This window comes from Siniperca chuatsi, linkage group LG2 (genome assembly GCF_020085105.1).
Source record: "Siniperca chuatsi isolate FFG_IHB_CAS linkage group LG2, ASM2008510v1, whole genome shotgun sequence".
Lineage (NCBI taxonomy): Eukaryota > Metazoa > Chordata > Actinopteri > Centrarchiformes > Sinipercidae > Siniperca > Siniperca chuatsi.
This window is the reverse complement of record NC_058043.1, coordinates 29,259,899-29,277,407: the sequence shown is the minus strand read 5'-3', so window position 1 is coordinate 29,277,407 and position 17,509 is coordinate 29,259,899. Positions and strand designations below refer to the sequence as shown.

Genomic DNA, 17,509 nt, shown 5'->3' with positions numbered 1-17,509 from the left:
TAATCTGCTGTTAGATTTAGATACAATTGTATTTAACCTCAAATCAGTATACTAGTACTTGATTACACACAGGTGATCTCTATTTAACTAACTATGCAACTACGAATAATTGGCTGCACCAGTGATAATTTGGGTGTCATAGTCGAGGGAGTGAATACTTATGCAATTGACAATTTTGTGTTATATGTGCAATTAATTTAGGTAAATTTGTAGAGATTTGTTTTAACTTTGACATTATATACTGTTAATCAGTGTCAAAAAAGCATAATTAACATTAAGTGCAACTGAAAATCTATAAAACCTGTCATCATTAAACATGAAGAAGTCCAAGGGGTTGATTGTTATTAATAGGCACTGTATATGGCTTATTGTATGTTCTTCTTTTTTCGGATATAAAGTTTATTACATTTTTTAAATAAAGTTATAAATTAAATATATGTTTATACATACAAGATTAAGGGACACTGTGTAGTTTTTTGTGTGGTAGTTTACATTCAACATCTACTGTATCTCAAAATGCATTGTGTGTATTCTTAAGGCTTAACAAACATTTTAAATGCATTTTTTTAATCTCATAACACACTTGCAAAGCTTTTTGGAAGTTTTGAAACCTTAATTTTTCTCCACCTTACTGGTGCACTGTCACGGATACGCCAGGCTCCACTCTCACCCAGTCACGACGCACGCCTTCACCTGAGTTCTAATTACACAGCTGGTCTCAATCCCACACCTGAAACTCATCACCTCCCCAGCAGTATAAAGACTCCACACTCACATCAGTCAGTGTCTGGTCTCGTTGATACGTGGATTAAAACTCCAGACAAACTAGATGTCGTTGAACTCCAGAATTACTAAAACGCTATCCTTGTTTTCAATACTCCCCGTTTCTCAGATCTGCTACACCAGTACGCTGGTGTGAGATTCTCCAGCTCCAGATCCGCAACTACAGCCCATCAAGGACGGTATCCACACTCCAGTGTGTCTATTCATTTGCCTGCTATTTTGCCTCACTGCTGTTTCGTGCAGTAAACCTTGTTTTCTCCATCTTGGTGCCTCCCGTCAGTCTGTACGCAACATGCACTACTGCATTTTAGCACACAAACTCTCAATATGTGGAATTTTCTTTAAATGTCAAACTTTGGTGTTAAAAGCCAGTTTTGTTTACAATCACATCAGGTGATTTGTGATAAAGGCCTTGCTAGCAACTGATGAGATGTTTTCAGCCTAAGCTAGAAGGTCACTAAAAGGAGTTAAATTAGCCTTGTTAGCATAGCAAAACTAAAAAATATTTACTAATATCTACTCTTTTCTCCTCTGCCATCTCCTCCACTATACTTTTGCATTACTGCCTCTGCAGTCATCACATATTTGGATTACCTCGTGCTGGTGACGTTCATGTCTGTCACATCCATCATAACTTCACAGTCTACCCTTTTTAATATTTTTTTTCAGACAGTCACAAACATGTTAACCACAGGCGGCGTGCACCAATGACCCACATGAATGGCCAAGAATTAGGCCACCAGAACAGATGTTGACAGGCCGCTGAAACACCAGTAAGTCTGCTAATCGTCATCGCTGTAAAACTCCCTGTCATGCTCTCACTGTAAACATATCAGCAGAGATTATGCTCCTGCATTATCCACTGACAGGGTGCCCAGATTTTGTTGAGTTTGTACATTAAGAGGCAGACCTACCAGAGATCAGAGACTCATTCCAGTTGTCCTGGTCACTCAAGTATTCGTCCAGACGCCAGTTCTCTTTGTTCTCATCAGACTCTTTCTTGCTCTCCAACTCCCTGGCAGGCTCCCTCTCTGTGCTGGATGTGTGAGACAGACGGCCATCCAGCCGGCGTTTCAGAGATGAGTGTGCCTCCTTCATATGGAAACTGAGATCACACAAGACAAGCCTGTCGATTACAACTTTATTATACCATGGCCACTGAGAAAACTCAGTACTGACTGGTCTGAAGGTATGGATTAACTTTAAGTAACCAGACAGTATACTATGATGTACCTGTTTGTTTGCAGTTCTAAATTAATACACCAGTATTAAATGTAGGTAAAGACAGCAATAGTTAGGCCTAGCTTAAGAGCTTTGATCTAGGGTTATTGGTGTTACCACCACCAAAAACAAGCAAAAAATTGGATAAAAATCTTCTCAGTGAGAACCATGCAAATTTAATTTCAAATGTGTTTGATATTGTGTGAATTTGGATGTCCAATTTAACTAATAGTCAGAAGAGAGGACTCAAAAGAGGACCTAGTGTTCAATAACATAAATTAGTAAATTGTGAATTACCTTGATGTCGCCAAACAGAAATTCTGAGGCTCAGGAACTGTATTTTATGATGTTTAGAACAGAAAAGCGTGATCAAAATTAGTTGTATTAGTTGTAAATTAACAACTCTTATTTGAATTTGATTACATATGTACAGTGGCCGACAAGGGCAAACGCACTGCAACTTAAGAAAACACATGCAAACAGACAAAACACAAGCAAATTTAAAAAACATCTTCATGAATTTGACAACACATGCACAGCATTTAGAAAACAAGCTGCAAAATACAGAAACACGTTGCAAAAACACACAACACAACCACATATAATTTGCTTGTGTTTTGTCTATTTGCATGTGTTCTTTAGTTACAGTGTGTTTGCCCTTGTCGGCCTCCGTACATACAGCATTTTGTTGGCAAGTGGCCATGGTATGAGCACGATAATACCCTCAAAGTTGCGTTTCATGATTGTAATGTGTTCTGCAGAGGCAAACCATTGCACATCATCCATTATAATCATGGAACATACAACTTGTTGAAAAGATAACTGTCCCCCAAAATAACAGTGATTTAAGTCCAACAAGTCCAGTTTATTGTGGACAGAATTTCAGCAGAACAGCAGGATTTCTTTATTGCTCCAGTTTGGGTTTTTTTTTTTTTTTTTGGTTTCAATTTCAGCCAATTTCCTATTATTTCATCTCATTTATTAATCTTAATTTATTTATTATAAAAATAGTTTTTAATGATGTTGAATGGAATTATTGGAAGGATTTCACACAAATAAAATGAACTTTTAAGACTGTTTTAAAAAGACGGATGTCAGTTAGTCCTTGTGCCTGATACTATTATCAGGCACAAGGACTCAGAGCTATTCCTGCTCTGAGTATCTCTAATCATGTGATCACTTCAGAGTTGCTCTTTAAGGTTACTCTTATACTTTGCTGTAAGTACTAAAGTGGAGTGATAAGTGTGTTTTTTTTTTTTTTTTTAAGCTGGCTCTTTAGCACATTCTTAAGTATAAGTCTTGGGTAGTTTAAGTTTGATAAATACAGGTCATGGTCCAACTCCCTTAACACTAGACTTCTCTTTGGTCCTCAACAGCAATACAACTTCTGCATGAACAGTCGTATTACAATTGTTTTTTTGTTTTAGTAAACTTGATTCAACCAATACACATTGCCAATACATAATCATGTTGCAAATACAAGTGAATACAACCTGTAGGATTACAATGTTGACAAAAGGGACAACATATTATTGTTATAGGCCAGAGAACAATGGCATTAATAGCACTAACCTTGATTTTGATTTTAAAGGTGCTCCTTTAACATATGCATATCCAATGCAAATTTAAGGTGGGATTGAACAAATGTGAATTACTTGGATTCTATTTAGAATTTTTCATGATGGAAAATAGATGTTTCAAACTTATATATTTTGAAAATTCACAAACTAAAACTATACACTGTCTTGGACAAAAATAAATAAATATAAAGGTAGAATTGATCAGATTGAAACAATTAATAAATTAATTGATTAGTCGCTGCAAAAATGCTAAATATTCATGAGTTCATGCCTCTCAAATGTGAAGATTTGTTGCTTTTCAGTGTTTTATCATTTTAAACTGAATTTCTTTGGGTTTTAGTTAGTTGTACAAAACAAGCCATCCGAAAATGTCATTTTGGGCTCTTAGAACTTGTGACAGGCATTCTTTACTATTATTTGACATTTTATAGGACAATTAAATCGATTCATAGAAAAAACAGACAAGACAGATTTATCAATAATGAAAATAATTGGTATTTGCAGCCCTCATCAGCAGTCTTATTTACAAACGTGTGCTGCACGTGTGTTTGAGGAGGATATTTTGTTTTTGATCTATATTATCCATATTTTTGTCCATAGTTTGGACATCTGTAAATAAGACTGTGTGTGATATGCACAAATGTGGGTCATTGGATTATATTCTGTGAACAGGACCTTTTTTAATAGTCTAATGGTGCTAATACCATTCATTTAATGGATTTGTTTTTCATTTTGTAAAAAAAAAATTAAAATGTCTGCAAAAGTATCATATAAATCATGTGATAACACCTACAAAATAGAAACTATACAAACACAGGCAATTTAATATTTCAAGTGCAAGTATTAGAAATGCTGTATATCTTGCACCAATCTGACCTGTCCTGTCTATGTTTGGTGGCCAAGGCATTGTTTAGTTCCTCAATGATGCAGCTAGGGGGCAGCTGTGAATGTAGTGCCCCGAGATGTGGGGACCCAGTAGGTGTGGAGATCCTGCCTCTTAACAGGGAGCCATGAGGGTCTTTGGGAAGTGTGAAGTTCCTAGGTAAGGTGGCTGGGGATTTCTTAACTGGCACTGGAGGACCACCTGGAAAGGAAAATCATCAAAGTGAGACACTGCTGCGAACCAGTGGAGCTTTACATCACGGATCTCCTGTTAAACTCACTGTCTAGACTGCCCAGTCTGGTGAGCAGTTTGACTGGCAGGTTGGGCAGAGGAGAGGTGCTGGCTCCTCTCTGAGGCTGGGCTGTTGTCAGCTCCTGTTTAGCTTCAACAGCCTCCAACTTCCCCATCGACTGCTCGTCACTGGGGTCGCTTATTGAGGCGCTTTCGTCTCCTCCATCTTCACTCTGACTGGGATCTCCCACTGTCTTTGAATCTTCAGTCAAATCTTGTACTGAAATGACACATCAGCAATGGTAATGCAAAGGTTTGGTATATTTCAGAAGTCTCTGCCACCACCAAGTGGCCAAACAGAGACATGATGTTTCAAACTGAAGCTGCCACCATTATAGCTGCATCAGGAAAGATTTTCAAGTAAATTTAGCCATTTTAATCCATCAGAAATACCCATTTCATTACTAATATTTTTTATTTAAATACATTGTTGCTTTCCTTCAGATTTTTATTTTACTTATTTTTTTAGCATTTTCCTTTTTAAAAAATGTGTTCCTTTGTTTGTTTCCTTGGGGGGGGGGTGTGTGTGTGTACATACAAAAAACAGGATAAATAAAATGGTACAAATAACAAAACTAGCACTAGATATGGTCACAGACAGGTATTCTACACAAAAAAGAGAAATCTGGACTTAACAACAATGTCTAAACCTCTTCATTACCTCTGCCACCACTAGACAGAAGAAGAGTTTACAGTTTACTGACAAGGCTGCGTCCAAAATTATTTATTCACTCACTATTCACCCCACACTAAATGTGAGAGGATGTTATAGTTAATTAGTCAATTATAGATAGAGATCATATATTATTACGTAAGCACATAACATCAACAATCTTGATATGGATCCCTTTGATTTTTTTTGTTTGCTTTTTTAAAATTGTGATCAAGATACATACTGAGTCGGACATTTACAGTGTAAAAATCAACTTGTCAGTGCTCTCTGTTGAACAAACTATATATTGGTTACATTGTTTCTAAATGACATCAAACCTAATTTTTTCTACTGAAATTTCTTGTTAATTATCAGCTGACATATACACAGAAACGATATATCTGCAATGAGCTAATATCAGCGCATATAAAAGTCTGGCCCATTTATCGGTCTAGATCCAGCATTAATAATAACAAAAATAATTAAAGCTGCAAGCAGTGTTGAACGGACCCTTGCCTCCAGCCGCAGTTGGGCAGATCGGACAATGTACACTCAAGTTACAAAAACTTCCTATTTCATGGGGAATAATGAACCATCATGTCAATGGCTTTTGATGAAAACTCACAATCTTCAATATTAAGCATCATCAACTTTGAGTTGGATCTGGTACCTACAATGAGTAATTTTTAACTATAGGGCCTGTAATTTCCTGTTGCCAGTAGGTGGTGCTATGACTGTCTGAATATTGTCATGTAAATATCTCCAGGCTGGGACTCTTATCAAACATGTAAAATTTAAAAAAGATCTGACTATGTGGAGCTGAGGTAGCACAGTTATTAATTTTGGAACGAGGTAGCACTGTTACTAATTCTGGAACAAGGTGGCACTGTTACTAAGTGTGCAACCAGGTAGCACTGCTACTAATTTTGGAACCAGGTAGCACTGCTACTAATTTTGGAACCAGGTAGCACTGTTACTAATTTTGGAACCAGGTAGTACTGCTACTAATTTTGGAACCCAGAATTTGCCCCATCGCCACGGCAACATTGCTTGAGAAAACATAAAAAGCTTCGCAATTTAGCATCAGAATGGTCTTTAGATTACACTGCCCAAATTTGATCGGATTAAATCTCTAGGAGCAGTTCAACATAAATTTAAAAAAAAAAAAAAAAAAAAAAAAAAAAAAATCACAAAAAATTGCCAAACTTTTCCGCATTGCCACAGCAGCGCCGTTAGAGGAAACCTAAAAACCTTGTTGAAATTGATCGGATAAATTCTCTAGGAGGAGTTTGTTAAAGTACGGAGCCTGTAAATGGCGAAAAATGGCATGTTAAATTCAAAATGGCTGACTTCCTGTTGGGTTTAGGGTATGGCTCCAAGCCCAAAAGTGAACTCAAATTGAAGTATTTACCAGTTCAAGTCTGGGCACAAAGTTTCAATACTTTATCTGCATCCTAAAGGCCTCAAACATGTGTTTGAAAAATTAAAATTGACACAGGAAATCCAAAATGGCTGACTTCCTGTTGGGAAAACTCTCTCAAAAGAAAGTGAAATTAATCTTTATGAGAGCAATGATCCACCCAAATCTCATGAAGATCAAAGCAATTTTTTCCCAAAAATGCATTCAAAGGGGCAGAATAACAATAATAATAATTATCTCTAGAAAAACAACAGGTTCCTTGCACTTTTATGCTCGGGCTCTAATAATAATTAAAGCTGCAAGTAGTGTTGAACGGACCCTTGCTGGAAACAAGATTGATGAGAGCTCTGAGAATGAACCAAAACAGTTCAGTTGTGGGCCATAAAACCAAAACAATAAGATGAAATATGCTAAAATTCTCCATAGAGCTGAGAAGAACTGCAGAGTCACATGATAATTCTCTTGAGGTTAGTCACTTTGAGCCTTTCCACCTTTCACATTACACAGAGTAATTTGATCCATTGTTTATATATAAATATTAATTTAGAGCAGCTTTAAGTTTAAAAATGACCATTTTCTACTTCTTTGTACTGTCAGCATGTGTAAGTGCTGTGCTTGGTGTACTTCTATATTTTATTAATGTTTTGTCTTAGACCACAGTACTGTACCTGTTGAGGCTTCTAAATCGCTGCCCAGGTCTTCACTGGAGCTGGCCAGGGGTGCCACAGGCTCCTCATCTCTGTCCTCACCATCAAAGTGAGTTGGAGTGTCTGGATCTTCACTGTTTCCCCCACAAGCAAGATCTGACTCTGCATACAGTGCACAGTGGAAGAGGACAGGAATGAGTCTGCATAGCAGTTGGGCTGAACAAGTGAACTCAGACACATGACTCCAGGCTGATCAGTGTCTGTGTGTCTGTGTGTGTGTTCATCTCTCATTTGCACCTGTCTCAGTCTCCCTGGGGTTCCTCCTGACGAGGTCATCTCTCTTCTGTCGTACAGCTGCCTTCATCTCCACCACTAAACAACACACATTTATGAAACTGATCCACTGATTGCATGCAAAACATGTGAAGCAGCCTGGTCTATTTGAAAATATAGCCTGCATGTTCCTATTCCCTGAGTGATTCCCAAACCAGCCTGCGTTTACTGCATCTGAAAGAAGCAGGAGTCTTACGTCACACTCACTTGCTGAGGGCTTCAGCTTCTCATTTTTCTTTTTCCTCCATTTCCAAGGCTTGAAGATGCGTCCTAGGCTGGCCAGCTTGCTGTTGCGGCGGACGGGAGGCGTACGAACCCCTGAGACCAAACAACCCGAATGCAGCGCCCTCTGCTGGTCCATCACATCTACAACACAAAAAAAACAGAGCTGCCTTAACATAGGCTGCAGGCAACAAAATCAATCCTGAACAGAGGCGTTAGCAACATCCATCAGTGCTCTGACATGGTAACGTAATTTCTTAAATCACTTCTAACACAATTGGCTGAACTACTGATACCCCACTATCATGTGAGAGTAGCAAACGTGGGTCACTGGCTGTAAATGCCATATTGATTCCGGACAAATTTCTGAGGAGAAGCGAGCAGTGGGGAGAAGACAGAATTGCATTGTTTGTGTGTGACTCACATAGTTTCAGGACAGCCAGACCTTCCTGGCCCCAAACACACAGAGAATAGAACACTTTTAAAAGACTTGTTGACAGACAGAGAAGAAATAAAATCTGCTTCAGCAACTGCCTTTTCTAAGGTCAGTGCAGACATCTGCAGCCTGCAGTCCCCACTGATTTGACACTATTTTAGGCTGCGTACTTATCTTGGTGAAGTACATCATACAGTACCATACAGGTATTTTTCAGAGCATCGTCTCCATGTCCCTATTGTTTATTTTGCTGTCTTTTGTCCTGTATTTGTCAATATTTTTGGGTACTGAGAGTTTATTCCAGTGTTTTGGAAGGCCTATTTTTGTGGGGAAGGTGTCTTGTAGTTAAGGTTTTAGCTTTTTCACATAATGCTTGATAATATGTGTATAATATATAAAGATAATGTGCAGTCGAAAATTTGTTACAGTTGTTAAATTCCTTTATAAAAGGACTGCTAAACAGTCTCTGATTCTAGCAGGTTCCCTGCTTTTCCCTCTTTCATAACATTGTAAACTGGTTGGGTTTTAGATTACTGGTCAGACAAAAAAAGCAATATGAAGATGCCAGCTTGGATTCGGGGAATCTTCTTTCTGTCATTGATGCATTAATCAGTTAATCAAAATAATAACCACCAGATTAATTGATAAATAAAATAATAATAATCATTAATTAAAGACCTTTGTTGGTACAGTATGTTTCATGCAGTGACTAAGGTCTATGTGACTGAAAGCTTCAACAATAAATTACATCAGGTGTAATTAGAGATGCATCTCCCACACAAATTGTCAGGCAATAATGACAAATTGCCCATCACAGTTTCCCAGAGCTGAGGGTGACATATTCAAATTGCTTGTTTTGTCTAAAACTCAAACATATTCACAACAAAAAAATCTTCACATTTGAGAAGCTGGGACCAGAGAATGTTTGGCATTGTTGCTTGAAAAATGACTTGACAATTACTCAACTGATCCTATGCAGAAGGTTTGATTTTTCTCCAGACAAAGACTGTCAATAAATGGCTATTCCTCTTAACTGGTACTCTGACTTCTCAAACCACTCCTAAGTCTGCAGGTTAAGCTGTAAGGGTGGGTCAAAATCAAAATGGACAGACAGGCAAAAGAACCACGGAGGCCGACTGAGCTGGCTTCTGCATCCAGTGGCACAGAGAGCGAGAGAGAGAGAGAGAGAGAGAGAGAGAGAGAGAGTTCCTTGGAGATACGACAGAAATAGGCACTCCTACACAGTCTGGCTCCGACAACAAGCTGACACCTCAGGGAGCCTACAGCTGAGCCGTGGGCTGTGCAGGGATCGCTCCATGAACACTTTTAGTTTCTGTCAGCAGTGTCTAAATCCACAACATCTGCTCATTTATATCCCTTATGAAACAAATTAGATACACTTGTTACTGACCCACATAATAAGAAGACAAAAGGAAGTGTGTTGTGATTTATACTGAGATATACTACAGGTGAGGATGGGTTTGGCAGAGATGTGATGATGGTGATGGTGCCGGCATGTGGTAGGTGGCCAACTGAACAGCAACCCAAGCAAAAGTGCAACATATTGACAATGTGACATTAAAAACAAAGTCAAAATCTAACTGGTATCAGAAAAATATTATCCAATTCTACAAAGTGATGCAGGTAGCAGCCAGGGATCTGAGCCAGTCATCTAAACATTCAAGTAGGTGCTATATTGTATTTACATAGACTTCCAACACAGATACAGTACAAGTGTCAGCAACTGTTCAACATCAAAATGTTCACAAGTAGGCTTTTCATTAGGGCTGCAACTAACAATTATTTTAATTATCAATTAATTTGACAATTATTTTCACGATTAATCGATTAAGCATTTAGTCTATAAAATATATTGAATAGTGAAAAATGCCTGTTATACTTAAAGACCAAACTGACGTTTTCAAATGTCCTTTTTTGTCCAACCCATAGCCTAAAACCCAAAGACAATTTACTAGCACATAAGACAAACAAAAGCCAATCTTCACACTGGAGAAGGTAAAACCAGAGCATTTTTGGCAATTCTGCTTGAAAAACTCGACACAGAAGCTAGCAAGCTAGAGACTCTGTTCCAACTGTTTCATCTGTCTACAGAGGCTGCAGCTGATTTTCACCAATCATTAACACTGCATTTACAAATGCAATTGAAAAGACCTGTGACTGATGCACAAGAGATAACATTACAAACATACAGACTCCGCTAACAAGGCCAATCATAACTGAGTTTATTGATCCATGAACAGCGTATTGGCACCTTGGCTTTCACTGACACCCAAAGCTGCTTGATCGCTAACGCCGACAAGCAGGTCAGTCGCCCAAGTTATGTGTGCCTGCCTTAGATGCGGTGAGGAATTCAGGTCAAGCCTGTAGTAACTGTAGCAGCAGACCCAGGGTCAGGCTGCCGTTGCCATGGTTACCATGCTGGATGCTGCAGAAAAGGCCATTGGAGGTAGAAAATCACCAGGGCATGAGGAATAGGGAGTTGCTGGGTAGATGAGAAGGCTGTTCCCAAATCTGAAAGCTGCAGCCAATCACTGCACAGTATGTAATGATGCATAATGTTAAATAAATTGTATTTTTAATTTGCAAGTTATGTTGAAATAATTCACATGGTTAGGTGTTAGGGTTGAGTGAACATTAACATGTATTTTCTGCAACTGCAGGGAAAATAATCATCTTTTCAAGCAGGAAAAAGAAAATGAATCGACAAAGTCAGATACTGTACAGTGTACTGTAGCCTAAAGCAAAGGTCTGCTACTGCAGATAATGAGCCTGCAGAAGAGCACTTGAAATGTCACAATATCCCCATCACTCACTCATTTCCTATAACTTGTTGACATGAGTTTATTGCTCCTGAGTGTTTTTGGAATAACATAAAAACAAGTTTAAATCCCTAGGAAAAAGTCATGTTTTAAGGAAATTATACAATATCCATGATAAAAGTCCCCAAGGGAATATTATAGGTTTATCACAGTGATATCCACACTAAGAAGAAATATTATTCAAGTACTCTTCACTACAAACTCGCTTGTGGGAATATTATAGTGATATCATGGGTGGAAATATTACTACCATATGGTGATAAAGTCAAACACTACAAGTCCCAATAGGCACATTACTTTGACAATATTATGTTTAGGGTAAATATATGGGATGCTTCGCCTAAAATTGACTCTAAATCAGTGTAGTATTGAGCGAAATATAAATGCTTCCGAATATCACTCACGTCATAGAATACGCAGCTATCCAGTCTTCCTCCAGCTCTAGGTATTCACATCATATGTTCCCAAAAGAGCCGACGGGCTCAAACTGACTGGAGACTGATGACCGCGGTGTGTTTTAGGAAATAAACTGACGAATGGAAATACTCTAAGTAGCAGTACCTCGTTAAAAAATGTGTAAAATGCTAGTGTAACGGGGATGGGAGCGGTCCGAGTGAGCGGAAACAAAGTGTGAGTGACTGGGTTACATCTGCGGTTAGCTGCTAGTGTTGTTGTGCCATGTGAACCCCGCCCCTCTGGACGGCAGGAGGAGGTCAAATATACTGGCACGCACTCATCCCCCCACTGCAAAACATAGTTCTGCAGTGTAACTATACTACTATATTTCATTTTAATTTAGCTCATCATGCTGTTACATATTTATTGTAAATGAATGAATAAATAACTAAACTAAAGACTAAAACAGTGGTGTAAAGTAATAAGTACATTTACTCAAGTACTGTACTTTAGTACAATTTAGAGGTACTTGTACATTTAGCTTTAGTTACTAGTTACTCTGCAGATTCAGATTAATACAAAATCTAATCAAAAAATAAATTATGTATTTTTATAGATTAACCTTCCCAGCAGAATATCATATCATACAAGTAGTTAGAATTAGCTCTACCTTTACCAGTTGCAAAACTAAAGTGATGCTTACACATTAATGCATCACTAATTATAATCCAATAATATAATGTACATTATTCTGAAGTAGACAATTCTGCATAATAAGTACTTTCACTTTTGTTAGTTTTATTTAAGTAAAAATTTGTAACAGAGTATTTCTACAGTGTGGTAGTGCAACTTTTACTTAAGTTCTGAGTATTTCTTCCACTATTGGACTAAAATAACGTTGTAAAAGATGGTGGGGCGACTGCTCCAGTCCAGGTCCCCTTCCCCTCATCCACTACCCCCTACTTTCTTGAAAAATCCTCTTTGTCCCAGGTGGGACATACGCTGTGTTTAATGGTATAATACTTGTGATAGCACATATCACTCCCTTATAATGCTCTACTTTTGACTCTAGGTGTCGTAGTGGATGTCACGCAAGGGAGCAGGGAACACAAGGAACAGGACCCAAATGCAGACAAGAGGCAGAGCAGATGCAATTCATTAATTTATTATGGGAAAGGCTTACATGGATAGTCAGGCAGGCAGAAGTCCAAATTGGGAAGGCAGTCCAAGACAAGCAAACAAATAAGACAAGGAACAGGCAATAAACGAAATACAAAAGTCCAGGCGAGGTCCAAGCAAATGCGGAAATAAATCCAAGAGACTCAAAAGAAGCATAGGAAACAAGGCTGGGACACCTGACATGCAGACCACATACCACTGCTGATGCAAATGATCATGACAATGAACTGACACTGAACAAAGGAAACAACATAAATATACTTAGGTAGGGGAGACAACGAGACACAGGTGCAATTAATCAAGGCGGGGCCAACAATCTAAACTGGAGGGAAAGCAAACAAAGACAGGGCATAAAACCACAAGACACGCGAGAAGAACATTACAAAATAAAACAGGAAACAGGACAAAACCTCCAAACTATGACAATAGGATGATTCTGGGATGTTATCCGAGATTTTGAGCTTAAAATATACTTACAAGATACAAAATAGATTTATTTATCATTTTTTTATTTATTTACAACACAGGGATGTATAACAAGATTTTGATTGTAGTTCCCTTTATGCTATTCAAAAACAAATGTTCTGTACAAAAATTATATACAGAGACAGAGAATAATATAAAATCAACATTACAAGGTGTTCATGACTGAATATAACTGGTAGTAATATAATATACACAGCTGCCTTAAGTAATGTGTTACCAATTGTTTTGTCTGTTTCTCTGTTTCCTTTATATCTTCATTTTTTAATCTAGATGGAACCTCGCTTCAGGAGACGGGCTGCTGGCAGTCTAAACCTCACAGACACAATTGAAGCAACAAAGGTGAAGGAGGCCAACAAAGAAAGCTGTGGATGCGACCCATGTCCCCAGAGGGGGTGATGGACAAGCTTTAATTAAGCACCATAGAGATCCAACAAATGGGGAAACACCTGCTGGAATCCAGTTTGGTGTGTTTCGCGGGCAGACATTCAGGTGGGTGGCTGAAAATGTCCTGGGGTATGCTGCTTACCTGGTGGCAGCTATGAAGAGGGACCCCACAGGAGGCAGCAAAGACTCCCAAGACCATGCCCATAACAAGGGGTGTTTCAGGGAGTATATTGAGCTCTTTCCTTCTGGCAGAATTGCCATTGCCATGAAGGAATAGCAGTATGCTGCAGCACGCTGCCCCCACCCAGCTTTCTCCCCCTACCCAATTCAATTTATTTATTTATTTATATAGCGCCAATTCATAACAGAAGTTATCTCATTACACTTTTCCTATAGAGCAGGACTAGACCGTACTCTATATAATACTATTATATGACAGTCCAGTACCTGACAAATTGCAAGGGAATTGCCAGTGCTTTGACATCAAGCCTGATCCTGCCTGTGACATTTGAACCTGCACCTGCCATGCCTCCTGTCCCCAAGCACCAGTGGCTGATGCACTGGCACCGTCTGCCAACCTACCTGTGCCAGAAGTTGCACATTGCCTGACTCATTTCACCTGCATCTGAACTGATTCATCCCAGGTAAATATGTGAATCCTTTTTCTCATCTCAATAGTTAAGTGACTTAATTAAAATATTAAAATATGATTAGATTTAATTATAAATAAAATTAATAATTGTGAGATTGAATTAAGTGTAAGAACAGCTGTTCATGTATTTATAGCTCATATTTGTATGGTCTCAGACAATTTTTTACATTTTTTTTTCATTCCTGAATTAAGTGACACCTTCTTCCAGGTGTATCTTTTGGATGGACTTGCAAGGTGGAATGAGGACCAGGCTGTGGCAGCAATAACTGATGAGGAGCAGCCACATTCCTACAATCATCTTCTCAGTTATGCTGTCAATACTCGCAGAGGAGGTTCTAGGCAAGAAGATCATCCCTTATGTTGGGCCAAGCAAATACACTTGTAGATAACTATTATATTTGTTGTTTTTATAAATACCATTTTACCACTGCGTTATTATATAATGTCCTGGTATATTATCTAATTGTTTGTCAATGTTTTTATATTTTAAAGATGAGCTTATTGGAGTGGAATACCTTTACCAGCCAACCAGTTCTGAGGTTCTGCAGGACTACAAGTTGGCCACTGAAGAGTCAGAGACCACTGATGTTGGTATAGAAGTAGATGAAGGTTATGCTGAACTTGAGGAGTTTCAGGACGTCACTGTCCCCACCTTCGACACAGAACGAACACCCACTGCTACTACTAGTGTGCTTTTTCACTAAGAAGATTGGGGCACCAGGTGTGGAGAGCACCAAAAGGTATTTTAAATTAAGCAAACACATGGTCTTGAATGTCTAAAAAAATGTTTAAATAACTGAAACTGGCTGAAATACTGTCTCCAGCTTTATTTGTTAAGTTTATTAAAGGATCCCCTTGACGACCAGCTTATCTTCCTGGGTTCCAAAACATACATTGCATAAGACACACAACAGTAATTTAAACAAAAACAAACAAAATCATTCTGTGATGGAGGGTCACGCTTCACAATGGTGGCACGTATTTACAAGCATAAACATTTAATTAAGCAATAATACACAAGAGGGTGTGATTAATTGCTATTTGATCACAGCTGTGTCATGCTGCTGCATCATAGTCATGATCAAATAGCAATTGATCACACCCTCGTGTATTATTGTTTAAAAAGATGTTTATTAATATTGGTTATTTTATGTTTTCCCAGTTTCAGCAGGCGTTGCAAGTCACAGGAACAACACATTCTGAATCAGGGTATCCCAGCTTCAGGCGCACCCATGGCAGGACCTGAGAAGCTTCCTGCGGCTATGCAGAAAGGACCAACTCACTCTGTATTCTGGCAATTTGGCTGAATCTCACCTTTTCATCCTGCCACCAAACACTGCTGGGGAGGCGAAGCTCAAGGGGCCTCAGGCCATCTCCCAGGCTCCACCACCATGTCAAGCACTTCCTGTCATTGCACCGGCACCACCTGTCTCTCACTCCTTCATTTTACAGTCTGTGCAGCGTCATACAGTGCCTGGACCCTCACAGGTCATGGCTGCAGCTGGAACCTCACAGATGATGTTCTTCAACATCCCATTACCTTCAGCTATGCCACCATCAACTCAGATGCAGACATCCAGTGAAACTGTTCCTTACACCACTCAACAATACAGGAAGAAACAGGGCATTCAGGGCTTATTGGAGTTAAGTGTACTTATGACCCATAGAAAGAAACTGTCTTAGAGTCACATAGTCCATGCTTTGATGTGTTGTGTAGATTAACTGCCTGTTTGTTTTTCCCGCCAGTTTTGATTGCAGTTTTGATCCCCGCCCTGATTAGTTTCACATGTGTATAATTGTCTTCCAGCACTTGTGTATTTAGTCTCTGTGATTCCATTGTTCCTTGTCAGTTCATCTTGGTTCATGTGTCCTGCTCCAGCTCTGCCTCTGCTGTCTTCGATTGAATCCTATTCCTCGTGTTCCCTGTCCCCTGGCTTGAACAGCGTGAGAGGTGGTGTCCAGGAGGAGAATAGTTTATTTTAGTTATTTTAGAGTTAATTTATGCCTTAAGTTGGTCATGGTGGACCGGCTAGGTGTATTACCCACTTTGGCATGATACCGGGTTGCAGCAGCAAACCGTCGGGAAGTGATAGTTTAGCGGTGTATCTGATGCCCTGTATGATAAACAGTGCTGCAAAACTAGGAGCGCTCGAGACACTCGTTGCACAGTTTACACGCGTAAAACACATTGTAGTGTGCGTGTGTGTCAAACTCCGAAACAGACAGCAGAGGACAGAAGCAGTGCGCCCATAAATGACACCAAAACGCGGTAGAGACTCTCAGCATAGTTTGTTATTACATGACTATTTTGTTAGAAACATTTACCCGCCAGTGTGGCGGATAGCCTTCTGAGATTTACTCACCAAACAGAAAATCTACCTACACTTGGCGTTTGGCGGGTCTTAATTTCGGACCCTGGCAGTGGGTATAACCATCTTATTATATATTAGCGTCAGCTGAACATTAGAATCTATTACTGTATTGTACATATGGGCTTGTGAGTTTTGTGTTAAGATATACTTGAAAAATGGGGGGGTTAAGTGTTGTGCGGTCACAAGGGAGATGACGGAAAATGGAGAAACATGCTCTACATCAGCAGTATAAAACCTCAAACCTGCAGCTGTGGAGGGTCCATTTGTGGAACTATTTGCACCGAAGCACTTTATTATTGATGACAAACCTCAGTCACAAAGCAGTCGCATTCCAGTGATGGTTGAGTGAACCTCTGTGTTTCTTAGATTAGCCACAAAGTAAATGAATCAGAGGACAGTTATTGATAGCCTAACATAATGTTCAGAGCTGACAAAAGATGATTCATTAATATTAGACATATTATAACTCAGTAGTTCTGCAATAGTGGTTTAAATTGCAGTCCTATGCATTAAATATAAGAACGGAGAGATAGTGCAAATGTAATACTGCTTATGTAAAATCTATCACAAACCAAAGAAAGCACTCCTTGTAATTATAACGTTCTGAAATACTGAGCATCTAAAATTTGAAATATCAGCTGGCACACACATTATTATGTTTATGCCAACCAACTTTCTTTTTGAAAGAAAAACCATGTAAGCATAAAGTAATATTTAAAGATCAGGAATATG

General features: G+C 38.9%; 1 protein-coding gene across 7 annotated transcripts in view; it reads right to left on the bottom strand.

The window, feature by feature from the left end:
- Positions 1-17,509, bottom strand: part of phactr3b (phosphatase and actin regulator 3b) — an 89,317-nt gene that overhangs the window by 51,484 nt on the left and 20,324 nt on the right. For 5 of the 7 annotated variants that reach the window (XM_044182284.1, XM_044182275.1, XM_044182244.1 and 2 more), the window contains exons 2-7: positions 8,018-8,176; positions 7,775-7,849; positions 7,499-7,639; positions 4,748-4,978; positions 4,461-4,668; positions 1,698-1,888 (exon numbers count right to left, since the gene is read on the bottom strand). In XM_044182284.1, coding sequence (XP_044038219.1) covers positions 1,698-1,888; positions 4,461-4,668; positions 4,748-4,978; positions 7,499-7,639; positions 7,775-7,849; positions 8,018-8,176 — 1,005 coding nt within the window. Of the gene's footprint in view, positions 1-1,697; positions 1,889-4,460; positions 4,669-4,747; positions 4,979-7,498; positions 7,640-7,774; positions 7,850-8,017; positions 8,177-11,712; positions 11,958-17,509 lie in introns of those variants that run through there. The other 2 variants (XM_044182259.1, XM_044182253.1) reach the window with 2 other exon arrangements.